The following is a 27877-nucleotide window of genomic DNA, read 5'->3' as shown; positions in this document are numbered from 1 at the left end:
CTTCAGTGTCTTTGGGTGCATATCTCTTTCTTTCATGAAAATTAGAGGCTTCTCTGCAGTACATCAAAGCACACATTTTCATCCCTACCCTATTTAGACTGTCCTCTCAGTTTGCATATCAAATGAAGCCAAATTTAATCTTTAAACAGAGCAAAAATAGACTTTAAATACTGTCAAAGTGGACACTTTGGCGCAATTAATTGTTAATTATTTTTTAACTCAGCTGGGTGCAATTACTTTCAAGTGTGTTTAATTCTGCATAATGAAAACATTGGTGCTACATGTAACAAGCCAAATTCTTTGTGTGCATTTATTTGCACTCATTTCTTTTCACGCAAAACAAATGCATGAAAATGTCCACTTTAAAGTATCTCACATACTAATGCACAACAGTAAAATCATATCATATAATGCAAAGAAATCACTTCATATATAACCCAAGTGGTAATCTGCAATCCACACAGTCAAGTCTGTGCATTTGTCTTTCATTTTCTTTAATACTGTGCACTAGGATACCCACTTTCTTCTACGCCCTTAAGTATAAAAAGAGACTACCCACACTCCAAATGAAATGGCGAGTGAATGAAACAGATAACAGTCTGAGATAACAAAGATATATACACTGGCAACAAGCTGGGGAAGAGTATTTATTCTGAAACAAATCACCCAGGCCTTCATATAAAATTTTGTCTACAGTGCCATACAATCCATTTTTTTTTTAAAAACTCTCAATCCCTTTTATTCACTTAAAATGTCTTTTAATTATCCATAAGTTCCACACTTCATGAGAAAGGTGGAGAAAGATGCACATCAGACGTTCCTCCATTTTCAGCAGAGTTGGTAAGTGAGCATTGCATGATCACTCTACATACAGCTGACATGACTAGTCAACAGGGCAGTTTCCAAATAGAGTTGTGAAATATACAACTCCTTGCCACTTAACAAATGCGCTGTTGACAAATTGGACTCGGGCTGCCACTCGGTTGGGGGGAGCGGATCAGCGAGAACAGCGCCATGAATAAAAGATGCCCGCTACCGTCGCTATGTTATACTGCGAGTAAACTGCAAGCACACACTGAACATGAATAAGTTATGGGAGGGCTGCAACGAAACTTTCTACCACGGGCGCAGGGCAATGCGCACACATAATGGAGTCAAAAGATGTGCCACATTTGTAGGCTTCGTGTCCCTTCATACCTTTTTGCGGTATGTTACCACGGCAACCCAACAGACGCAATCCATACACAAAGCCGTGCATTAGCCACAAAATAAGGATCAAGATGTAGCAATGAAGGAACTGGAAAAAAAATATAAGGGTAGATTGAGTACCCTCTGGTAATATGAAATATAAAGCAAGACGTACTGTAGGAGAGAAATAAATCATTCATGTATGGTATCAAGAGAAAAGGCTTAGGCTTAGAAGTACAAGACATCTTTTTAAAATCTTCTCTCGTCCAACACTTGTCTTTCAAAGTTAATGCCTCTAAGGTTTCTCTAGTATTCATGAAATTCATTGCAAGACCTGCTTCCATCACGCTGTGATGAAGAAAACCATTATTTGCTCATTCAAGCTGCATCACTTTGTCTTGATCTCAATGGCTTGGAAAATATTGTTCTCTTTGCTAAGTGCTCTACGAAGAGAACACACAGTCGTCAGACTGTAAAACTGTAGCAAAATTAGACCACAACGGTGCAAAAGATATTAAGTATCAAGAATAATTGTTAGTATTCATGAAGCATTTCTATATATATATCACAATTACAAAAAACCTAGAAGAGGCAATATTAAATGCTACCTTTCCTTGGCTCTCCCTTTGGTTTGTAATTTAACCCGTTGAGGACGAACTGATTTTGCTATAAGCTGCAATTCCCCAGAAGTATACTTAGGACTAGTCTTTAATGCGTTAAAAAATACAATTATACTTTTGTCAATGCCTTCGAAAAAAAGTTCACATTGCAAAGTCAACACATCATAAAATTAATTACCTTCCAAGATTGGACTTTCTAGTTTAAAGGGACTGTACAGTACTGGTTGAGGTGGGGATTCATGTTTTGAACATTCTTAAGTGAGATAATGAGAAACCTCTTATGAAATATGAAAGAGCATGTAATTTTAAGAAGGATTCAACGTTTATTTGATGAAAATTGGATTTCAAATGGCTGAGATATCCAAAAAAGTGATAATAATAAAAGGCGACAGGCCACAACTTTATTAGGATCTCTTTGTTTCACTTTGTTTTTGGATATCTCAGCCATTTCAAAAACCGATTTTCATCAAATAAACTTTTGATACCCCTTAGAATTGCATGCTCTTTGACATCTCATAGAGTGGTTTCTGAATATCTCGCAAAACATTAAAAGCTAAATCCTCACCTCGACCAGAACTGTACACACCCTTTAAAGGTAGGGGATACCTTTTACAGACCTCCCAAAATGCAGCAAAACATTAAATATGAACCTCAGGGGACTTGCTTAGGCCACTGCTTAGAAATTTGGAAGTCAACAGTTATCTAAAATTTGAATAATGCACAAAACTCAACTACTCAGTAGTTCTGTGTGTCAGCCACACTTAAGCCTTTTTGTTGCATTCTTCTGTATTTGTGATCTATAAACACAAATCTAAAAGTACAAGAGCTGATGTAATAACATATAGAGTGTGTGGTAAGAATGTATATATAGAAATGTTTGTAAGTGTTGATGAACTTTCTTCACAAAATATACATGATGGACACACATGCAGTACATGGGTCTGCAAAGGTAGCCTAGTAATGTACTGGAATTTACAGTGAGCCCCGAAAACAAGTCAATTCAAAATCTAACCGTCAAAAAAATGTACTAAATGTTACCTTCCACTTTCAATACTTTATGGGAGTTTCTAAAATGATATTCTCTTCAACATACCACTGTATTTATACAACTCTTCATTTAAGGCATGCAAATGGGATTCCCTACCTTTAAAGCCATTTCCAGAAAGGAAATCTAGTGAAGATTTGGGTGCAAGACAATGAGAGAATTGCCATGGGACATTATTATCTCATCAAATTTGCATAATATAGGGGATTGTGAGCAATGATACTATTTCATATGTAACATTGAAATTCTATTACTTTATTTTGCCAAAACCTAAAATGACAGACTTTCACTATTCTATGTGTAGAACTTTATCCTATTCACTACATTCATCATCGTCAGTGTCTTTTTTCAAAAAGAATGTCACCAAGTTCTCATGTTCTTTTTGAGTTCATCATTGAGACAATCTTATGATGTAAAGCGAATTGATCGGTATCATATTGGAAATATACTACATAAAAGACAGTTGAATTACATTGTCATTAAAGTCAACTTACACTAGGAAATGGGTTTCTTTTTAATTGATGAGAATGTTTCAGTATTGCCAAATCTTTCTAAATAGCAGTAAATGCAAAATTGCTAACCTCACAAACTGCAAACCTCAAATACATTCAAAGTGATTAAATTCTTCTGTCGAGTTGTTTTTATTGCAATTGATTGATAAGTTGCCCTACGTCGACATAAATGAGCACTACGGTAAATTGATCAGTATTTTTAACAGTAGCCATGGCAAAAGAAATCATGGGCTTACATACTCAAGCAGGATTCGAACCTACAACCTCCTAATCACTGGACAGGCGTCTTATCCACTAGACCACCGCGCTTCTGCCCGACAGCCAGTGCTGGTTCTAATCCTTATAGAACCAGCACTTATAGCATTCAGCAGGTATATACACTGTAGATGGAAAGTACACTGACATAATTCCAACATAAAATGTTATTTGTACCCAAAAGGAGATAGCAGAACTATGATAGATCACTGAACACAGGAAGGCTTTTTTGGCTGGTTTTTAAAAAGTTAACCATGTGGTGCTGTCTCTGCTTCATAACGTACACACATTGCTGCAGAGATTTATATCACATAACTGCCATTCCAATTCTGCAGAAATTAAGTTCCAGGTAGTCCAATCCAATCCTCTCCACACACCGATCACATCACACCAGGATTAAAAGGTTTCCGTTCGCCAACCTGAGGTGTCCCTTTTGATTATTAAACGACACTTTTGTAGGTGGCTCTGCCCTTTACCAAATATAGAAGGATATAGAACCAAATTAGGGGAGGGGGAGCTCTAGAGAGACGGGTGTCCCGGAATGACCCCTGCTGACAGATTGGGTGTTGGTGGTGGGGGGGGGGGGGAGAGGATGGTGAGGCTAGAGGATGGATTTGGATTAGGAGTAACAAAACTTTCATTGGCTGTCAGTGTCACTCTGGATCAATATGGCAGGTTATTGCAAGGTTGTTTAAAGATCCAGTAGCTAGCATTGGGATAGCGTGGAGTGCGGAGGTTGGCCTAGCTCGGATACAGTCAAGAATCTTGCCGATCGCTATCGCCCTGTTCAGATGCAAGCCAGTTTATACCAAAAGTCGATAAAGAAATAATGTATAACTATAAAGAATCATCGTATAGCCGACAGACCGTTCAGACGCTAATCTCGACCGTTCTGGAAAACGTTGTATAGATGCGCAGTTTCTCACTGCGCACGCCGTTACGGTCACGAGTGACAGGTATAGGGTCACCTTTTGTGCGCGCTCCCATTAAGTTCCGCCCACAGTTCTATGGTCGCCATACGTACAGACGCATAATGGACATGATGGAATGCTTATTCGTTATCGAGTTCTAGTTCGAAAGGATGCTCTGACCATCGTTTCGCTATACATCATTTCGTTAGTCAGCGTTCAGACGTATAAATTCTTCTGTACCATTCTAGAACAATTTTTTTTTTGTGTGTGTCTGAACACCCTGCATGTAAAGTACAAACATAGCCAAAGAATCTCAATTGGAGTTGACCGTTACCAATGGGCCAAGCACATATTTATACTGATGGGCACTATTCATGGTTTTTCGAACATATTTTTCGAATGAATTCTGTAAGAACACTGAATCATAGAGACGCGACCCTGATAGCGAGTCACAAAATTGGGAAATGTTTGCAATGTGAATGGCACTACATTTCTTTTTCCAGCTAAATTATGCAGACAAACTAGCCATCATGATTTAAATGATTGTTGTATTGCAGCAGCTAGGCATTGGCAACCTAAACTCACACCTCCGAAGCATGCTGCTAGAATATAATTTCCATTGCATGAAGTAGGTGAGATCTTTCCAACTGTATGATTCTGACAAGATTGACTTTAGTATTCACATAGGCATGAGGATTTCGGGGCTTTTAATGCATACCCAGTGTCCTTGGTTTAGACTGTGGGGGGGGGGGGGGGGAAATCATCCACTAACAACACAGAGTACTGCTTACTGAGGATTGACTTTTGTGTGAAAACCTGTCAAAGCCTATTTAGCAAGGGTGCATCGATATCTTGATTCAATGATGAAAACTCCTGCGATCCAAGTCTTGCTAGTTCGGCTACTAGTGCAGCTACGAGTCTCCCTAGCTTAGCTAGACTGAATTCATTGACATAGAAAGGAATGCATTTAAAGTGTGAATGGGGCTCAAGAGAGGAGAGTACCACCCCCCCAAAAAAAAACAACAAAAAAAAAACAAAAACAAAACCAACCCAACAAATAACGCTCTTTCATCATTGTAATAAAATGATATTTGTGATTTGCATCTAAGGAAGGTCAAGCCAAGAGACTCACTGCAAGTCCATAATTTCGGCAACTCATGATCATGATAAAACTATAAAAAAAAAACCACCAAAAAAACTGCCTACATACAGTGGCTACACTCTCAGCTCATTTGCAAGTCCATTTGCTGTTTCATTATCAAACTCAAACATATCAAGCCATGCTACATACACACTAACCTTTAGTGTTACAGCACAGATAGTGATGAAAAAGTGCTTTTTAATTACTTGTAGTATGCTATATTATATAAGTCAAACATTTAGCTATTCTACGATACTGGAAAAACCCCAAACAGTGCTCTAACAATGATTATTACGCTTGTACATGAAATATACTGCCAATGTGAAGCCTACATTGATGTATCTTCTGATGGATTTGGCTCGGGCAAGTTTGACTGTCTGAAGATATTTTAGTGAGTATAATTAGTAAAGCCACCAAATTAACGGAGTGCAAACTCGTATCTACAAGCATAAATCTTACTGACTGCTCTCATCAAGTGAACCATCAATTGAACGTGTTCTTACCCCTCCCCCTTGCCCATTCACGCCCCCCATCCCTCTCTCAAATAACTCCTTTCCCTCTCCTATGCACTTCCTTTGGAATAAACATAGAAGGGCAGGTGAAGAAATGAGCAGTAAACAAGTCCATTCTGATTTATGGCTGGAACAGAGAGGGAGGTAATAATTAGAGCATGCAGTATATTTTTTCTCATTTCTTTTTCCCCAAGGCTGATGAGTTTACTCTGCGTTTTGGTTTGTTTTTGTTTTGTTTTGTTTGTTTTTTCCCATGGCTCTCCGGAAACGTGGCTCAGACCACGAGCATGTGGCGCGCAGAAAACTCATTAATGAGTAAGAGGGTCATCTTGGCATGATTGCAAGTTTGAAGGTAGGGTCCATTTCTTTTGCTCAACTCGATTCAAGCTGGAATTCATTAAGAATATATCAATATTTTAAAGGTACTGTTTATCATTGGGAGCAGTGATTTTAAAAATGTTTGAGATATCACATTTGATGCATATGCGTAGGTCATCTGTATCACAAAAATCCTCGTGTGTGAACTACACATTGTGTTTCACAGGGAATTTACGATACAGATGAAGTTGATTTAAATGAAATTGGTGTAATGCAATCACAGATAAGGAAAACTTTGAGCCAAATTAGACATGAATTAACTAACAGTTGGAATGTCAGCTAATCCATCAGACATAGGGTCCTGTGGGAACTATCTAAGTCACATGAATATAGCAGTGCTGGCTTAGAAATTTTTAGTTTCTTTGTGAACACACATACGCATAACCATTATATTCTCTATCTCTTTTTGCAGGGACTGCCTTGTTCTGTCTTAGACTATGACTACTGATACAGCATCCCTGATACAGCAAGGGAAAAGTTACAGAGATAAATATATCTTTTGCTTTTGCTTAAATACGAAATTGGTTATATTTTACGAGTGGTAAACAGAGTATTCTACAAGTACTATCATAGCTGCCTGCATGACCAAGTTGATCATTTCATGGTATGCATGAAAAGCTTTTTACAAAGCTGACCAATTAAAGAGGTCATAACTACTCTTACAATTTGATATTTTGGTCACCTTGGCTCAAAATATAAGTTACTGAAGTCAATATGCATAAGTTGGGTATAATGTCCATAAAACTTATCTCAATTAAGAACGTCAAATTCATAAATCATCCATTTAATGGACAATTTTTTCCTCAAATGTAAATTGGACATCCTATACCTTTTTCTGTCCAACACATCAATTCCTCATGCTTTAATACATTACAAATACATACATGCATGAACACGCACACAAACAAAACAAAGAAATATGCAACAGAGATCTATGTTAAACATAAAATATTAACATGTGCACAAGGTATAACCATTCCACAAATAATTTTGTAGAGGGAGTATTAGTTTCTCCCCCACGTCCACAGAATACATGCTGTAGCTCTAGAGAAATGTACACTGTCATCTTCTCACCTCATACAATGTCTGGAATGCATTATTATCTGCTGGTGGGTACTTCCGGTCATCAAACTCCTCTATGATAGAATGTGCCTGCAAAGAAAAAAAGAATAAATATATTGTTAACCCATTGAAGACTACATCTGTAGTCCTCAGTATTCTCGAGCTGGGGTGAGTGTAGCCTTTTGTCAAGGCCCTCTCGCTGTATGGTGAAGAGAGCCAAACTGAGTGGGGTTGCGCGAGGGCCTTTTGAGATCTGCTTCGCATCCTTTTGTTAGCCCTTTGAATTACTGACTTTTGCTCCCCGATTTCGGGAGTAAAAGTCAACCAATCAGCGTGTCTGTCTGCTCTAACCCGATACGAATGCACGCCACAGACCCACAGAACTCTACAGAGAGAGGGGGGGGGGGGGAGTGTGTAACTTTCTGTGCACTGACCTCTGCTGGTGGTCAGTGATGCATGCGAATAACAGGCGTGACAACACCAAGGCTGAAGAGGATGTGGGGAGCGTGCCATTCCATTGGTCGACCAGAACCCGTAAATATGAATATTCAGAAGGGTTCACGTGTTATGAATAATAATATGTGAAGCAGATCTCAAAAGGCCCTCATGCTGTCGCGCTCGGCTGGGCTCGCTTTGCTCGCCCATTACAGCAAGAGGGCCTTGACAAAAGGCTAGGGTGAGTGGGAAATGCTTATTATAGGAAAATCAGTCCATCTTCAGCGGGTTAATGTGCAGTAAAAATAAAACTCTGTTTATAATCGATCATAGGTGCATAAATATTGAGCAAATGTCTCACAACAGTGATATAATTGGATAGTGTCCTTGTTTAGTTTTTGGCATGAATGAAGCAAAATGTCATATTTTCTCCAAATTCATATTTTAATGATGACCAAGCACAAGAATTACTACACATCAATCTTTCTACAATTTACATGATGCTTAAATAAATCTGTCACATGAAATGGCTTCAAAGAAATATATCACATTCTGGAATTTTCATTCCTACCAAATGAGGATGTGATTCATTGGTGGTCAGTAGTATAACATTGTTGATTCACAGTCTCCATAAGATATTATATTTAAAATACCTATTTTCTTTTTCAACCATACATCTACTTGCACTGTTCTGAGACTTGTTGCGCTTATCTTGAGCTTACGCTGTTTCTTTAGATACAATTATTCTTCCCCCGAGGGGGAGAAACTCCTTGCTGGCTGATCTTAAAGGTATTTTTTACCACTGGGAGCAGTGATTCAAAAAATGTTTGAGTTATCATGTTTGATGCATATGTGTATGTCAATTGTATCACAAAACATCCTCCCAAATAAAAATTTTGCAATAAAGCCTTAGATATAAGGAGATATAACTATTTTTCTCACTAAAACCATAATTGTAGATGATTTAGTCTAGAAACAATTCTATTATAACTATTGCTGACATTTTGTATATTCAACAATACTTAACACTGATTATAATGATTACAACTTTTACATTGGTTGTTTCTATCCTTAACTCACATTTTAAAACTATTTTGAAGCACTAAAGCTGGGTTTTTGTTGCATCTGCAAATGGTAAATGATGCCCTTAATGAAATGATAAAGAAGGGGGATTGATGTAAAGAAACAAGTTCATTTCAAATCAAAGTGATGACTTAATAGGTAGGTAAAAAAAACCACCCCACTTTCAAATTATGCTGCTGACATAAGATATCATAAAGTCATACTACCTTTTCCTTCTTACAGCAATCAGTTATCAACTTATTGTGAAATGTGGAAAAAAAAAGTCTCACAATTACCTATGGTGTGTTTGTCAATAAAGCTGGACTAACAAGGCACTTAAGAAGGCAAGTTGCAAATGATACAAAAAGCATGTCAGACATGACACATTTTATACATCAATCAAAGTTGATGTGAATGGCAAATATCTCATTTTCATCACTGCAAGCCAAGACAACTATGCGCACAAAGGCGTGCAATGATCACCCTTATCTCCAACATCCGTGTGAAGTGTTAATTATACCTATCGTCGTAAACATCACCAGTCTGATGTCACTAATGCGTGACCTTTCATTTGTAAACACATCCAGGATCAACAAATCAAAATAGAACACAAGTTTGATCACTCCAGAATCTTAAACGCTACTAAATATAGCCTTGCGGAGACAATTCAGGCCTTTTACTAATCATGTGACGCAGCCAAGTCACTCTTTGTCTATTAAATACATAAAAAATCTGAAATAATGGTAAGAAAAATACACTGGTATTAAGACACGACAGGAAATCTGCACTGAGCCGTAGGTAGTCATCGCTACCCTTGCCTCCAGTGGTAGTCGGCGGCGGTGTTTGCGGCTCGAATGTTCCACCGTGACACATGGGGGGAGTCATAGGCATTGCAATAGCTCTCATCTTTCTTCTCTCATACATAAGATTGTACATCTGACAGGAAGACATCACTCAATGCACTCTCATCGACACATTCTTCCCATCGGCCTCCGCCAGAGAAACAAGGCAAAAAAAGCTAGATATTACACGAGGAGGAGGATATAATTTCCGAGATAGTCTGTGAGAATGAGAGGATGTACTGTTCACTATGACAAATGCAGAAGAAGCTTGTCTTGCATCATATATTTGTGTCTAATTTGCACCCAAGTCTTATTTCCTGTGCCGATGCATTCTCCTTGCTTTTTAATGCCTCAAGAGAAATGCTATGAATCATTTCAAATGTGGTGTTTCACCTCGTCTAGACTCTCATTAAAATGCCCAAAGTGTTTGCCATTTGTTCGCTTCAACAAAAGGACAGGTCCACTTTATTTGGGGGCATTACACTTGGAACTGTTTGTAAATCATAAGGAATTCATTCATGCATCCTTCCTATGTTGTAACAACACAAACTGTATGCAATCCTTGATTTTGATTGCTTTAAAATATGCACCTTTTTGCAGATAAACCTTTTCCCCCCCTTCTATTGTTCAAGATTTGTGACTCAACATCTATCAATATGTATTCTCTTATTTTCTTTCATTTCGCATCATATCCTACTACAGTCATGTAAAACACAAATCACTCCACAGTAGGTACTATATTACTATACTAAAGCATGCTTTCGCTTGAAGGGGACAATATTAATTGCTACATCGCAGAGGAAATCTCTTTAAAGCATGTGAACACTGTATACATGGTACAATTTGGGTCTATTTATTTTCATAAATTTTGTGAGTCAACCAACAACCACGAAATTCTAATGCAACAAGTATGCATTGCATATTCTCTGCCTAAAGGTGGGTACACGGTGTAATATGAAACTTATTTTAATGAAAAGGGGAAATTCTTCTTTCTCATTCCATCAATGTGGTCCTTCATCACAAATGTAACCACCTGGAATACCGTCTTACAAGTCCCAATCTGCAAAGTATCTGGCATACAGTAGTTTTGAGAGTACGTACAATTCATTCTTTAGAGATAGATTTCAAGATTTCAAGTTGATTTATGATGAAACTAATGACAATTCAAAGGTCATGCCCTTGTTGCAAAAAGGACCAATTGCCCACTATGACTTGAATAGTGCAAACTGATGAATGGACACAAGACTTAACTCTCTGTGGTCTTGGCATGATGTTGCATCCACAACGAAAAACTAATCAAATGTTGTACGACCTTTACCATTTACGCCCCAGTATACCATGGCAAAATCCATAAGACCCGATGACCGAATCAATTATGTTGTCGGCCAGCCCAAAACGACAAATATTAGAGAGGCTCAGATCCCAAAGGAAATCATTAAATGACCATAACTAAGCGTGCCGGTAAATGACCATAAGTGAGCGCATCCTGGTAAATGAGCCATAAAAATGATATCCCTCAAGCATTTCAAATATCCTATGAGCTACCCAAGCTGTCACTTTTGTCTGAGTCATGACGCATAACCCGTTGTGTCGACATTAGCTTGGAAACATAGATAGATAGGTTTCTGTCTCCTTTCTTGCAATCTTCTGGACTGTCAGGAATTCATACATTTTCTACCGTAGGTTATCCCTGACAAATTGTTCTTGAAGGGCCCCAAACAGCCCATGTACATGTATATTACTATAAAATTTGACATTTTTTTTTTTTTTTTTTTGCACAAGTCATTTTTCGTGCTTGGTCTAGAAAGGACAAAATTTGAGTGCAATCAATTTGACTGAAGACACTTTGCCGGTGATAAAGCATTAACTGAACACAACAAAACAAAATGCACCAAGTATTTGTTTAAAAATTTGCTGTATTTTGCTGCTAAAATATGGAGAGTAAATGGTGTGAAAATTTCTTGACTGAGAGACACTCTTTGTATTAAGTCTATGGCATCTTGGTACATTGTATCAACATGTCTTTACCAATCTACATGAGCACTGCAAGAATTCAACTACGCAGACTGTTCACAATTTAATATCAGCATTTCAGATCTTTGTAAAATTTGCCCACTATACACTATAACAAGAGAAACTCACTTTGTGTGAAGGGGTAGGGCCTACAGGTTCACATCAATGGGTTCGCACGTATAAAATTGAAACTAATCAAACACAATATAACATGAAGATAACTACTGTGTATGCAGCAATTTGTGTGTGTGTGTGTGTGTGTGTGTGTGTCAATTGTTATTTACAAAATTAATAGCTCACAAAAGTTTTGTCTCCTGGAACCAAAACATATTGTTTATTGTCTCCAAGTTTGAAAATCACTATTTTTTTTTCTTCATTGAAAAAAAATCTAATTCCATCACTGTGGTTCTGAATTGCAAATTTGACCACTCACAATATTGTTGTAAGTTCCATATTAATGCAAAATACCACGATGCAAAATACATGTAATGGCAAATGCACTATTCACAACCCTAAAACCACAAATTGAATGTAGCCTATCAACAACCTCTGTGGACAACTGAGTTGGACAGATATCAAGCTCCAACGATATTCAATTCCACAGTTATAGCCTACCAACCAGAATTATCAGGGAAAACACATAATTTATCAAAAAGTGAGAATAACACTAACAACTTAACCTGTATGAGGACGGTTTGATTTTGCTACATCACACATTTCACATAGACAATAGTATACTGAGTATACTGGGGACTCGTCTTCAACGGGTTAACTTGGCCACAGGTGCTACAGTGTGGCCAAGGATGTTACCCTCTACATGTATAAATTTGATGAAAAACTAATGTATACTTGTGTAAAACACACACATAATTAATATCCAAGAGTTTCTTTGTCAATTTCCATATACCTACCTTGTAAATCGACAATTATGAATACAGCTGTTTTTTTTTTATTGAAAAAATTCGTTACGTAATAGTCACATTGAATGAAAGAAGAGTTGAACAATTCAAGAGCGGGCAAATAACATGTGATCTACACTACATCATCATTTTCACACTCATTCGATACAAATATGAAAGCACTGTTACTAGTGAAATAAATCAAAATTTTTGATGGATCTTTGTTTTTATCTCTGGAGGCAGCTATCAGGTACACACCTGGCACAGAGCGGCGAGTTCTTTGTTGTTGAGAAGGTTTCTCAGGAACATGTGGTTCTCGTGCCGCTCTCCGATCGTTCCACAGATCTGATCGAGGCAGCCCAGCAACTGCTGCAGAGCTATGGATACGGGCACAAACAAGGAAACAAACACAAAACTTTCATGAGTATTGTGGTGCATTAATGTTGCAAATGTGCTGCAAAAAAAAAGAAAAAAAAATTACCATGTTTGGGAACCTCCCACATACAAATACACAGTTATAGCACAAGTGACAATAATGGTGATAAAAATGTAATGATAATAATAAACAGACACAATGAAAATGGTTATGATGATGATGGTAACAACACCAACAATGATAATATCAATGAAATAATAATATAACAACAACTCTTCCCCTTTCTTCTTTATTGAAACTTAAAGGGGATGGCTAGTAACTGATCAGTGGGAATCAGTGGGAATGCTGGGGGATTATTGTTCCAATTCTTGTGGGATTCATTTAAGAGTACATTACATATCTATTGTTGTGTGAAAATTATTTGCTTCAGAACGGTCTCATGATCAAGTAATTAAGTGCAGTTTAATGCCCTGTCACTGTACAGGCATGATAACATGGAAACATTAAACTGCACATGACTTGAATATGAGACCATTCTGAAGCAAATAATTTTCACACAACAATAGATATATACATGTAATGTACTCTAAAATGAATCCCACAAGGATTGGAACAATCATCCCCCAGCATTCCCACTGATTGCCACTAATCAGTTACTAGCCATCCCCTTTAACAAACATTACCAGAAAGGGTTATGCACTTTCCTGGTGGAATTCATAGGAAATCTCAATTGGAAAAATATGCTTACAAAGCCTTGTGCAGTTTAGAAGGCCGTGGTCACTACAAGTCTCTCTGTCTTATCTGCATTCTGTTTGTCATTGCGGACACCTCCTGTCCTTTTCCCAATGAGCTGCATATGTTTACATAATGTTTAGACACGGGCCTTATGAACAAATCCCATGTTTGTCATTATATTGGGATTCTACACTCAGAATGAATGAATTATCATTTCCTGTGTTTTTGTTCATTTTTTTTTTTGTCCTTGCATCCGCGACAACGAGGCAGCATCTTTTTTTTTTTCCTTCCTCCTTCAAATAAAAACAAAAACAAAACCACAAGACGAGGAAACTTGGCACAAGTATTCAAAAGTCTTGATCTGAAGTATTCTTATTGCCATTTGAAGAAACTTTGAATTTGTTAATGGTATCGATGTTGTTCAGCACTGCCCATTCTTGAATTCAAGTAGCAGGTGTATCTTACACAGTATCGGGCCTCCTGTGAAGTGATAGACGTCAATGGCTCTGCTTAAATTCTTTATAAATTGCGTGCGCCTGTCATTATTAGCCATGGATGGAGCCTGACTCAAAACCTCCTGGCTGTGAATATCTGAAAAGTTCAAATGGGCCACAAACATGTGAGGTCTTTATCGCCCAACACATTCTCCTAAAGACATCATCAGGGAAGGTGATATGTGGCAGACACTATCTTTCACGTCTCTCTTTACAGAGAACACTGGAAGGTGATCATAGGTTTCGGGCATCATCGCCGTTATGGCCTCAGCGGCATTTTCTCCTATCCCTGATGGGAATCTCTTGATTCTCGGAATACGAGCCCAGTCCGCTGCACTACTTCAGTCAATTGAACCACACTAAATGAAGGATGCCAAAGAAATTGCCTAGATAGTGTCACTGTACAGATCGTACCTCTACCTTGCACGTTTGTCTCAATTGTCTTCATTAACGTTTACAGCAGAATATTGAGTTTTCTTTGCACTGGATCAGAATGTGCTACGAGATATCTTGAGCTATTGCCAAATTTGGTAATGAAAGAGTAATGTTTTAATTTCTACATGAAAGCAACTATATAAAAGTTTTGCATACATCCCACCAACCATAAAACACTTTGTATAGCTTACTTCAACATGTGTTTATACAAAAACAGGTAAATATGAATATTAATTATGTTAACAACGATAAAAAACTACTGGTATACACAATATATTCCGCAAGTCTAATTTTTTGCGAATTGGGACATCCCAACAATTTAGCGAGTGGTTAAATTCGCGATCATGGAATGCAGTGATTAATGGAGAAATGTACACATGCATGCACATTGCATTTGTGTCTGCATCTGAGTAGATGTTTTTGTGCATCATTAATTTGGTGAATGGCAATGGACTCGCGAAGTGCAAAAAATAAAAACCTGCAAAATCAACAGTACTTCTACAATAGGTTTTATGAAGACTACAATTTTGACAAACTCAGGCTTTTACTAAATTCAGTTTCAGTGTCTATAGAGTCTATGGCAAACTGGATTGATGTTGAACCCAACATAAAACCACAATGAACTCATCCTCTGCATGCACTTTGAATGACATCGTAATTACATTTCAAGCACACATTACCAGTAACCAGATGCCATTACCCCATTAACAATGTAAACGGCCATTAAGAAGTACAGGTATTGAACTTATTCAGTCACACTACTAGTCAAAAGGGCCCCAGTACACAACACTAATGTTCTCCAATAGACTCTTCACACTGAAATACCGTGTTAACAGCAATTGATTTCAATTCTCCACACAATATAAAATGTTTCTTTTGATCCTTATCTGGGCAGATGATACCCTGGAAATAACTTACAGCTAAATTTATTCTCTAGAAATGACACTATTGCAGATAAGAACATGCATTACACTGCATACATATTGTACTCCCAGGTGCTAGTACCCGATTACAGAATCATGATACAGTATGCATCTTTATACAGCGACATGTTTATACGTAATCTTCTTTGTCAAAATGAATTGGGTAATGAGTGCACTTGCAAGTTGCAATACTTAACACTGCTGTGAAATTTTCACTCTTCTGTTTTTTCTAAGCTATGAACTGCCACTAGAATCTTATTAGGATGAATCTGCTATAACTACACAGTTCTGTATTAGCATCAATTAGGCCATTAGTGTCTTGTAATGTTTAAGATCAATTCATGTGAGAAGTTTGAGTTCTTATGCACAAAACATTTTAGCCAAAGAGAGGAGAGAGAAAAAAAAGTGGGTAATTATTATGTGGTACAACTGTATTCAGATTTGTCATTAGAAATGAAAAGACCCAGAAAACTGTCTACATATTACTGTAAAAGAAAGGGGGATGGAAATTTTAGTGACAAGTATGTAAAATGTTTGAAGCCAACACAATCAGATGAAAAGAAAACAAACGCACAAAAAAACAAACAAATCATTCACTCATCCCTGCATTCCCTGCATTCTAGATGAATTATGAAACGTGTCATTAGGCAAACACTCTACTCGATCAGCCGCAAAATTGTCTTCACAAGATTATACCCAGCTCACTGATTGCTCTTCTCCCCCATCTGGAGGTTCAATTCAGAACTAATGGCAAGTGACATTAAATACATCAATGGATACTGTACACTCAAAGCCCATGAAAAGTTTAGGGAACCCAGTGGAAAACATATGTTGAAGTGCTTTTATCACAAAGGTCATGAAAGAAGACATACATTGCGTACAGTACTGTAAATCCGGAAATCTTCATGTGCATTTTAAGTTTGCAAAATTTCTGCAATTCACAGAATTAAAATGCATGCAAAAATCCTCGTCTACACTATGTGCATTGAATGCCAGTAGCAATTCTTGAAAATTTTGTGTCACGAAAAAAGGCTGTCCACTCCAATACGCGAAAACTGCATGCTGCGAACGTACATGTATCTTGCTTTGCTGACTGCATAAATTTGATTCACCACTAGCAAATAAGATTTCAAAAATTGCAGACAATTCAGTGAATTTTATTTTTTTTCCCCATTGTACAGACAAGTCAAGATAGTAAGCATGTAAAACAGGTCGAATGTATGACCAACACCTTTGAGAACAGCACAATTTTTTTTAGTGCTGTACTTTGAAGAATAGCCTCGATTGCAGACCTCCGACATCATAAAATTGCAGGTCTGCGAGACAAGGTAGATAAGAAGTTCTCCCAGTCTATGTGGTTTCACACGACAGTGGGATGCGATCCCTCCTCCGTGACGCAATGCGATCTTCTAGGAACATGATGCAGGTGTGTGAGCAAGGAGCAAACATCGGCAAAGACCAGGGTAGTGACTGCCTGACCTTTCAAGTCGAGAGGGGACACATTACAAATGGGGCAGATACCTTTGTATGTACATCCAAACAGTGTACATTTAAATTGTAAAGGTCCCTCGTCGGACAGAAGTGAAAAATGAGAGTCACGGAGGGGTTAAAGGAGGAGGAGGATCTTGAGTGTGCTGCATAATGGAGGGTGAAAGAGAGGAGGTGGGAAATGGAGGAAGGAGAGAGAGAGGAGGAGGTAAGATGGAAGAAGGGGAGAGGGGAAGAAGAGGGAGGGTTGGGGAGGGAAGGGAGGGGGAAGAGAATTAGCTGGCAGCAATGCTTCAGATGGGACCTGGTATACAGGGGGGGGGGGGGTTATCATCATTACCCATCGTAACTCTTTGGCAATAACCAGATACATCAAATATTTACACCCTGGTGGGGTTTGGGGGATGACAAATATGTTTGTCTGTCAACAGGGCTGGCTTGAACATGGAATATCTGCCTTGGAAGGGGGCAGAAATGTACGCAACCCTGACGGAACATTTCCCCCCTGGAAGTGTTTGAACAGCTCCGACGGTGACAGACATTGGAGATGCACAAGTGAGCGCTGCTCCTTATACCAAGCCGACAATCCAGCTAGTAAAGATGCAGCCTGAAGCTCCTGACGCTCCCTCAATGAGAGTGCAGAGATGGGCTTATATCTCAGAAAAACTCATTTCTATCTTCACAAGTCAGCATCTACCAAGATCCCTGAGACTCGGATCTCAGGTATCTTTCTCATGCTCACACGTCTGACAAGCTTTTACTCACGCCTAACAACAAAGACCACAAAACACACACAAACACACACACACACAAATGGATTTCCATTTACCAAAATAGTCATATTTTGAGAAAATATCTTCCTAAACTCGGATAAGGAAAACTATTACATTCAGTAGGCACTAGATCGCAGAATTTACAATGCTAAAGCTGCTTACGTATGTACCATAGGAGGGGGTACGCTAGTTCCCCTCCCCCCCCCCCCCCCCCTTCAGAGTATGCACTGTGAGGATGACTGATGTGATATCACTATTGTCACTTATCTATTTTTCCTGGTATACCATTACTTTTGTTACAAGATTACCAGAAGCTGTTCTACAGAGACTTAGAAAATAAAACAACATCTGGGAAGACTTTTTTTCTTACTTCTATCAAACAACAGAGACATTTTGAGCTAAAATGTGGAAAAATGCACTCTGAAATGATTATTTTCTTTATCATTTCAAGTCTGATGGTCGGCTCCTACAGAAAAGGCCAGGGAAAGATAATGACTACAATGTAGGCCTTCATGTAGGGCCTACCTTTGAAGAGACACTCCCAACATGCTTTTCAAATGTATTTCGTGAAAAATAACATACACTCAAAATCTTATAGTTTAGATAAAATTAGAGTGTTAACATTCTATGTCAGCACAGTCCACTCTAGCTGTGTATTAACAGCAAGTGCGAGAGCAGATCTTTGTTAACCAATTAACCAGAATACCTCACTAAATGAGATGAAATCTTTTTAATTCCTAGAAAGTGCTCATTCAAATCCTACCCAACTAATAGGAGTACGTCCCTACCAAGTCGTATCCCTTTATGCCAAGACTATTTTCAGTGGGCAAAATAGTTGTTACAAGAGATATTATACATATCAAATAACTATGCTTGCCCCCTGATCACTACAAAGACATTTAAAAGAAAAGAGTTCCATATTTTTTTTTCAATGTGCTGCACAAAGTCTTAACTTTCAATACCTCACAGAGGTAGAACCATTCTCAGTGAGATGTACACATTGTGTATAGATACGGCAATGTACAACTGTAAGAACACAGCTTGATAAATTCACCTTTCCATTCACACTGCATTTAAAACTTATGACATTACAGCACTTGAAAAATATTACCAGTTATTGCTGTATTATAAATTGAATAGAACTTGCCCCTCCAGTTTACAATTTTCCTCATGGACGAAAGAGGAAGCTCTCAGCACAGCTGCCTGGTGACTTTCACATAAATAATTCAAGTTTCTGAAAGGTCACAATGTTTCACTGGCAGTGTGAACAGCCCTATTAAAATGGGATAGATGGGATGGGGGGGGGGGAGGGGATACGGAAAAAGAAAAAGAGCAGACCAAAACAAATTGCATCATGATGGATAACAAGGTCAGTAGGACCAGTCAAAACTGGCACAACTGGACCAAATCTAATTAGGCCCAGGAAGCCTGGGAGTGATGCTGGGTGCAATAAGGACGGGTGAGCTTGTTTTGTGGAGAATGAGGTCCCACCAGTGGGGCTACTCATGGGAGAGGGTCTGGGACTTGAGGCCAGTCATTACTGGCTTGTTACCTTATCCAGGTCACGTTCCATCCATTTGTGAACTGTTTTGCCACCCAACTCCCCCATTCATCAAAGAGCAATTTTAGGATGGATTCACCCACTGGGTTTATCTCTCTATATAACAGATACAAACTGCCATCATCACTGAAGCAGCAGCATGAATTGCTAGCCACAATACACCATGATTTCCATAATATGTGCTTCTCCCCTACAATTTTTAGGGACCTGTAGAGCCAGCTAACCATCTCAAAGACTTCACGTCTCAAGCAAACCTTGAGTTAACATATAACAGCTATGTATGTTGTCAACGGTAGTCGGATATAAAATGGCACTCAATCAAGCTTTCTATGCAATGTGTAGCCCATTATTAAAGGGAAAGTCCATCCTTCAAGGGGATGGCTAGTAACCGATCAGTGGGAATCAGTGGGAATGCTGGGGGATGATTGTTCCAATACTTGTGGGACCTGGGATTCATTTGAGAGTACATTATATATACATCTATTGTTGTGTGAATATTATTAGCTTCAGAATGGTCTCATATTCAAGTAATGTGCAGTTCAATGTTTCCAGGTTAGCATGCCTGTACAGTGACAGGGCGATCGTAAACGGGCTTTTATTGATCGCCCCGTCACTGTACAAGCATGCTAATCTGGAAACATTAAACTGCACATTACTTGAATATATGAGGCCATTCTGAAGCAAATAATTTTCACACAGCAATAGATATATAATGTACTCTTAAATGAATCCACAAGGATTGGAACAATCATCACCCAGTATTCCCACTGATTCCCACAGATCAGGTACTAGCCATCCCCTTTAAAATAAGTTTTTCAAATTCATGAAATTCTTCCGTCGAGATGTTTTCATTGCAACTGATTAACGTCGATGTAGGGCAATTTGTCAATCAGTTGCAATGAAATAAGTTTGTTGAATAGAACCAGAAAAATGAGAGTGCGATAAACTCATGAAAGTTTGGACCAAATTCTGGTTGTGATGTTGTGACCAATCACACAGAAATGAACAACTCTGTGACTTACCATTTGAACTCATCTTCCACTTGTCCTGAGCATGAAATTCAATAAAATCTATTGTCTTTTTGTTATAAATGACAGAGTATTTTTGCATGCAGGGGCTGCATACAAAAAAATATCTAGATTAGAGTACATAAGAATGCATATGACTATCAATTTACTTGGCTGGAGAACTTAATTTCTTATTTCATAGTACAGAGCAAATGGAGGTGAGTTCATGTGAGATCACAGTACTGCCAATTCGTGCTTGATTGATTACAATTTAAAAGAAAAAAGGATAATCATTTTCTTACTTTTTACCATAATTGGCTCAAGCTCTTCTGTCCTGTTCCTCTCACTTTTCAGCTTCTATTCACATGAACTTATTTTCAGGGTAGACCTCCCCTTTAAGTCACATATAAAAGAGAAATACAAATTTGAAACATTCTGCATTTTTAAACCGTTAAGGACGAGTCCCGAGTATACTCGTGCAGGGGTCTGTGGGAAATGCGTGTTGTAGCAAAATCAGTCCGTCCTCAACGGGTAAATGATACATCTGATACTTTGCAAAGAAAAGACAATGAGCTACAAATTTGACACTCTTCTGAATGAAGTGGTAGAATAGAGGAAAGCAGTTTGTGACCATCTCGAAATGGCAAATTGAAACAGCCGCCACTGATACAAGTATTGTAGATTATCCCTGACGACTGGTAAATTAGCAAGTCTATATATGGTTGGTTCATTTGTTGTGATACACGCTTGGTTTCATAGATGTCACTGCAATCAAGGAATCAGACAAGGCAAAAGTAGAAAGGCCTTGGTAAACATTTTTCCAGTAGACATCATTTCCTCTGCTGGAGAACAAGAAGGACTCAAATACAAAGATGAGCGTTTCTCTATTAAATTGGAGTGAAGAAGAGACCAATTTGTTTGCACAGACAAGCATAATGACTTCCACTCAATATGCTTCTAATTGCTTCTGTGTAGTACATGATTGATTCCAGAACCGTATACCCAATCTGGCTCAGAGCTCTCTGTAATTTTTTGTCTTCATCTCATTTTGCCCATTTCATTTCCATCATTTATCTGTAATTGTCATCCTCAAGTCATGCTTGACACTAACTTTACTTTTTTTTTCCGCTGGTGGCACTTTTGGGCTATTCAATCTGTGAATTTGCGATTTTGATGCCGCAAAAGAGATATGTAGAAAAAAAAGGTCAATACAAAAAGTTCATTTGACATTTATAGGCCCACTCAGGGCCACCGAGAGTTTTGGCCGCTATATTGTACATGCCATGAATGGCTTTGCAATCTGTAGCAGGCAACGTAGTGATGTAATAGTGTAAAACAAAAAACGTTTACGCTCATGATGCAAAAAAAAGAAGAAAAAATCCTTAGACCTACATGTACAGTTGTAGGCAGGGTTCACAATCTGCAAATCATTACTGTGCACCATATTCCAGTGTATGATCATTCTGGCATGTTTTGGGTAGCACTTGTCAGAGTTCACCTTTACGTGTCTCAATATTGCAATTATTATCACTTTTTTTTTAAAACTGTGAATACAAATGGCCTTGTTGAGCATTAATAGAATTTATTTGGAGTTCATTATAGATCCACGGTGATTGAGGCACTGCTCACGACTGCTCATGTTTCAACTTTGTATGATATTAATGATGTTCATGTAAAATGTAGGCCTAACTTTTGATGAGGATAAAACCACCAATGTATCTCAGAATTAGCATCATAAAGTGCAACAGATACAGTTAGCACATGGTGATGTCAATGATTGTATAATACCAGTATACTGTATACGCTATAATTTTCGCGTACATAAATTTTCGCGAATTGCCGCTGTCACACATTTTCACGAGTGGTTAAATTCGCGATTGGGGGACCAGAGAAAATATGAAGTGGCAAAGAAAGTGTGAGTTTCAACTTACCAGCAAATAAGAATGATACTAGTTATACACTGCATGAAAAAAACTTACTAAACTCTGCGAACTAGTAACTTAGAAGTCAACAATTTTGAAGTGGTTAAAGGGATTGTACAGTTATGGTTGGGACCTAATTTCAGGTGTCTAACATTTTTTGGTGAGATAATGAGAAACCTCTTATAAAATGTGAAAGAGCATGTAATTCTATGAGGAATTCAACGTTTATTTGATGAAAATTGAGATATCAAAAAAGAGCGATTCTAATAAAGTGTGGGACCCACACTTTATTACGATTACTTTGTTTTACTTTGTTTTTTGATGTTTCAGTCATTCCAAACCCGACATTCATCAAATAAACTTTGAATTCCTCTTAAAATGGTATGTTCTGTACTATATCATAAGTGTTTCCTTGGTATCTCGCAAAAAGTTAAAAACCCAATTCTCATCTCCACCAAAACTGTACTATCCCTTTAAGTCCATCGCGCTAGATTTCTGATGAATGGTCCCCTTGCGATAATGGATTGGCTCTCTACAGTATCCGTAAGTAGATGTGGACGTGCTATGTACGCAAACAAACTTAGCCAGTATGGTCTGTTCGGTAAGCCGTGACATGGTATACTAGTACTGAAATGTTCGTATCATCAAGGCAAGGGATTCATTTGGATGGTGATATTTTCTCTTGTTATTAATTTCGCGAATAGCTCCCGACTCGCGAAATTCGCGAAAATAACCCCCCCGCGAAATATATAGCGTATACAGTAACTGGCTGAAGATTTCCGGGCTAGTTTCTTTTGAATGGCTTTAGTTTATGACCTCTTGTTCATGTTTAAAATGAAAAAGAAAAAGAAAAGAATAAAAAAAAAATATGGGAACCTAAGACCATCGGTCACAGACATTTCCCCTTTCTTTTGGTTGCTCTCTTACTTGTTTCCATTTTCTTTTAATCTCTCAAATATCAAAGTTGCAACATTTGGTATTAATCATACTCACGAGTCACAGCAAATGTCTACAATTTTCCATTACCGTAAAACATGATACATTTGCGGCATGAAATTTTCGCGAATTGGAGCTGACGGCCTTTTACATGGCATGAAATTTTCGCAAATTGCCACTGGCGTTCAATGCATACAGTGTAGACAAGAACTTTCGCATGCATTTTATTTTTGCGAATCTTGGCGCTCATGAAATTCGCGAAATTAAAATGCACGTGAACATTCCTCGTTTTACAGTATGTCATTATATGTAAATGTACATATGTAAAATCTGAGAGTTATGTTGCTGGGAAAAGCAGTAAAGATTATTTTTTCAATTCTACAATCAAAGTTACACCGAGATGAAAAAGTAGGATAGGCAAGTTTTGAGAAAATTTCTTTCTTAGGTAGCTAAGAAGAGGTATAATATGTCATTACCCTCATAACCAATGTTTGGGACAGATATTTATATCTAGATGTCAATCAGCTATACAAAGGTTCTATTCAACTCCCACATGATCACATAGACAATTTACTTTCATATGAATGAAAAAAAAAATCAAATAAGGGCTGTAAAATCTTGTTTTTTACGATGGTCTCTCCCCAATGGGCTTTGGTTGTATTGATTACTCTATCCTACTGGAGAGCCTTCATACCAAGATGAAAAGCCCCCTGAGAGAATCAGATGTTCATGGATGACATCATATTCTGAGAGATGAGACGGCTTCCCATCCCAAGATGACGCATGAGTCAAACATTACCTTCTCTGATCTAATCCACAGGGGGATCAAGGGATTAGCTCATCCCTGATGTCAGCTTACAGGTGGGCTCAGATCTCCAAAGACAGTCAGCCCCAAAAGAATAACACGACTGGCAAAGAGAATCTTTGCTTTAGACGTCTTGGAAATGTCAAGGGAACTCAATATTCTACTCTGAGCACTTAAACTTGAAAATACACAATTTCACCTGCCAGTATATTCGATGACACAAGAAAAATTGAGGGGAAAAAAATCATATTACGCCTCAGGATATACACAAAATGCAATTTGTGTTTGAATGGGTGCTTTGTGGACAGCTCTGAAATACTACAAAAAGCTTTCTGAAATGAACTTAGTGTGCAGTGGGGTTCTATGAGGGTATACTGGAATTATTCAGACTTCACACAACTAGAAGCTCAGCCAGAGTATTCACACATAAAAGCAAATTATGCGGTGCTTGAATGGACAGGCTGTGCTTGTACTTTGAAGACAAAAACTGTTATAATCCCAGGGTCCAAACATCTCCAAAAACACAACAAAACAAAATACAATACAAAATGATGCCAAGCAATATCCGAACACAATAACAAAACAAAACAAACAATATAAGAAAGTTCTGAAGGCTACGTGTACATCCTTTGATTTTAAAGATTTTGAGAAATTACATGGATCCCCATTATGAAGCATGGTGTGAAGTAAGATAATACTAGCTACAAAGTAGAAAAATAATCAACTGGTACGTAGCTCTGTTGTCCAGATTGAGCAATAGCCATTATTACATCACCTTGTGTAATTGACCTTTGCTGCATATTGTATTTCCTGTTCACACATTACAACACTAATCACTTTAAGCCTGAAACTGCCTCCAGATTTAGCTATGAAAAATGTAAATGCAGCCCACAATTAAAGGTCAATTTTGGACCAGTTAAATGTTAGTCTGAAAATAGAGAATGTAATTCAATGAGCATCACAGTGAATATTTGAGCAAGACTAGAAACTAGCATGCAAATAAAATCACACATTCTTTCTTTTTTTCGCTCATTATACAAAACATCGAAATAGTTAAAATGAAAAGTGGGTAGAATTATACGATTTGTTTTAAGTATTATAGGGTAAAATACTGTAGCACCCTTGTTGTTTTAATTGTTAATATTTTACTGAAAACGAAAGTAATCTCAAATTGACACCATAACGTAGATGAGATTAAGCTATTACAACATGATATCAATTACTCACCCCCCCCCCCAAAAAAAAAAAAAATTATTGCAATAAAGCCCTTCTGGTTCTCAACCAACAATATGCATTTTACTCTCTACGATTCAGATGTAAATGTGGTTGCTTGCTTTTCATTCTTATCGACACTACAAGAAAGCATAGTCTGAGCAAATTGCACTTGTTTTAAATCAAGTCTCCTTTCTACTTCCTTTCAACATCACAGAAGCATTCAACGATGTTTATTGCAATAACAGCTATTTTTATTTCATTTGCTTTACGATAAGTGCGCAAACACACCACCTACACTTAGCCCTACATTACAAATGCAGCCATGCTTACATACTAGCGTACAAATTTACAGCACTCAATCAAGATTTGTCAGTTTACGGATGGCTAAACTACAGTCTGAGTGATGGGACGGTGCTATACCCAACGATGCAATCCATTTAAAGAACAAGCAAATGTAGCATTGTTTGAAAAGCTCAGAGTGGTAAGAGTAAGATATTAAAGACAGAAGTGTCCCCAAGGTAACTCCAGACCAGATGCAGGTCTTTGTATACTAATCATCTATAGTGCAGACTATGATTAAAGTATACTGCACTTCAAAGAATTGTTGTTTATGAAAAGTTGCCCATTAAAAAGGCTCACATTCCTCCCACCATCTTGGAGTGTAATCTCACTTGATATTCTGATACAATCCTTAAAAGAAAAGGCAGCAACATAACATTTAGGATCAGAAAGTGATATGAGCTTCTTTTCACATGACTTTATGAGCCGGGCACAGGTCTTTGAATGTTTTTTTACAGGTAAATGGTGCTATATGCTCATCATCATCATCATCATCATCATGGCAATTTGGACCATATGAAATTATTCCCCTTTGGTGTGGCCCTTGCACCTCCTGATATAAATTCTTTATACTTTCAAGAATATTTTACTGTGATTTGCATCCATATTTTATCAAAAAGTGTCCAAACCTTGTTTTGAACAGACTTGCATCCTTTGGTTATTTCCATAACTCATGGAAATGTTTGGATCTGCCATCATCTTATTTGAGGAAATGTGACAAAAATGTTTGTTAAAAAAATGCAATAAATACAACTTTCACTTCTTCTCTACTCCATGGAGAGAAAGTTTGAAACAAAGTGGTGAGTTTGTTGCATGAAGAATTCCCTTTCCTGTCACGCTTTCAGGAAGTGCCACAGTTAGAAACCACTCGTCAGGATCCTCCCCCTCCCTGCCTATCTCCGATGGATCTCGCTGGACACCTAACCACATTTCACCAGGAGGAAGTGCCGCTGGTTTCAGCTTTCCTTTCTGGAGGCTGTAGAGGGCTACTAATAGCCAGCCTCATGCAAGGACAATGAATTTCTCCATTTCGGGAGCGACTATGCTCCTAAAGGAGTACATAGACGACGTCCTTCGGAAAGTTAAGCCAATCCATCATAGAGGAATTAAGGAAGCCGATTGAGTCACTCGGTTGTTGAAGATGAGGTGGGATGTTGACACGTTTTTCTCGGCGGGATGCGCAGAGGGGAGTGGGGTAGCGACCGATCCCTACTGTAGCTACCTCATACTGGATGAAAAACGATCGGCCATGGAACGGTATCTGTGGCTGAACAACGGGGCGAAATCGTCCTCTGCGATGTGCCGGATAGCACAGATTAGCAAGACACGTCGCTCGCCGTGCAACTACCTAGCAACTCTCCTGATGACGGAAGATGTTATTGTGGGGAGTAATGTATCTCCCTGGGGAAATTATGACGTCATGTCAGCCAAACATTCTGGTAATAACACTTCTCATCCATGTGCATTGCTGATATCCCATTCACATTATGCATTCCCTATACCACGGAAGACCAGAGTGGTATGAACATGTCTGTGAAAGCACAATGATCAGATGCATTACATTCAGCATAATTGTAAAATATTGCCAATATGGATTGCTGTCAGTAAAAAACAATCAAGAAACAGTACAACCTGTCCTTCTTTCATATTCATTAATCGCACAGAGGTATAAGAAAGCATCATGAAGTGAAAGGTTCATCTTATTATCAGCATGCTGATTTCATTTCTTAATGTTCATCTGCCTATTACATTGTCTATTAAAGTGGTGACATTTTGTTCAATCAATGAATCATGCAATTCTTTAACACCTTTCCATGTTATGAAAACGGGAGAATTTAGTGTACTATGGTTCTCTTTTATAAAGCCCATCGACTTTCAACTGATGAAATTTTATCTAAAGAGAAAATGACAATCAGTGAGTTCTGTATGTTTCAAAGTTTAATGTTTGTGGTACTGACCAACAATATTTATTAACAAGAAACTCATAACACAT

At 38.1% G+C, this 27877-nt stretch overlaps 1 protein-coding gene across 2 annotated transcripts in view; it reads right to left on the bottom strand.

Moving 5' to 3' along the window:
* The window catches only part of LOC139723069 (MAGUK p55 subfamily member 7-like), a 72566-nt gene that overhangs the window by 36163 nt on the left and 8526 nt on the right, over positions 1-27877 (bottom strand). For both annotated transcript variants that reach the window (XM_071634342.1, XM_071634343.1), the window contains exons 2-3: positions 13134-13252; positions 7637-7714 (exon numbers count right to left, since the gene is read on the bottom strand). In XM_071634342.1, the coding sequence (XP_071490443.1) occupies positions 7637-7714; positions 13134-13252 (197 nt within the window). The remainder of the gene's footprint in view (positions 1-7636; positions 7715-13133; positions 13253-27877) is intronic.

Source organism: Diadema antillarum, unplaced genomic scaffold (genome assembly GCF_040938485.1).
Source record: "Diadema antillarum isolate AM-2024a unplaced genomic scaffold, OU_Dant_1.0 scf00000180, whole genome shotgun sequence".
Taxonomy (NCBI): Eukaryota; Metazoa; Echinodermata; class Echinoidea; order Diadematoida; family Diadematidae; genus Diadema; species Diadema antillarum.
This window is presented reverse-complemented; position numbering and strand designations above follow the sequence as displayed.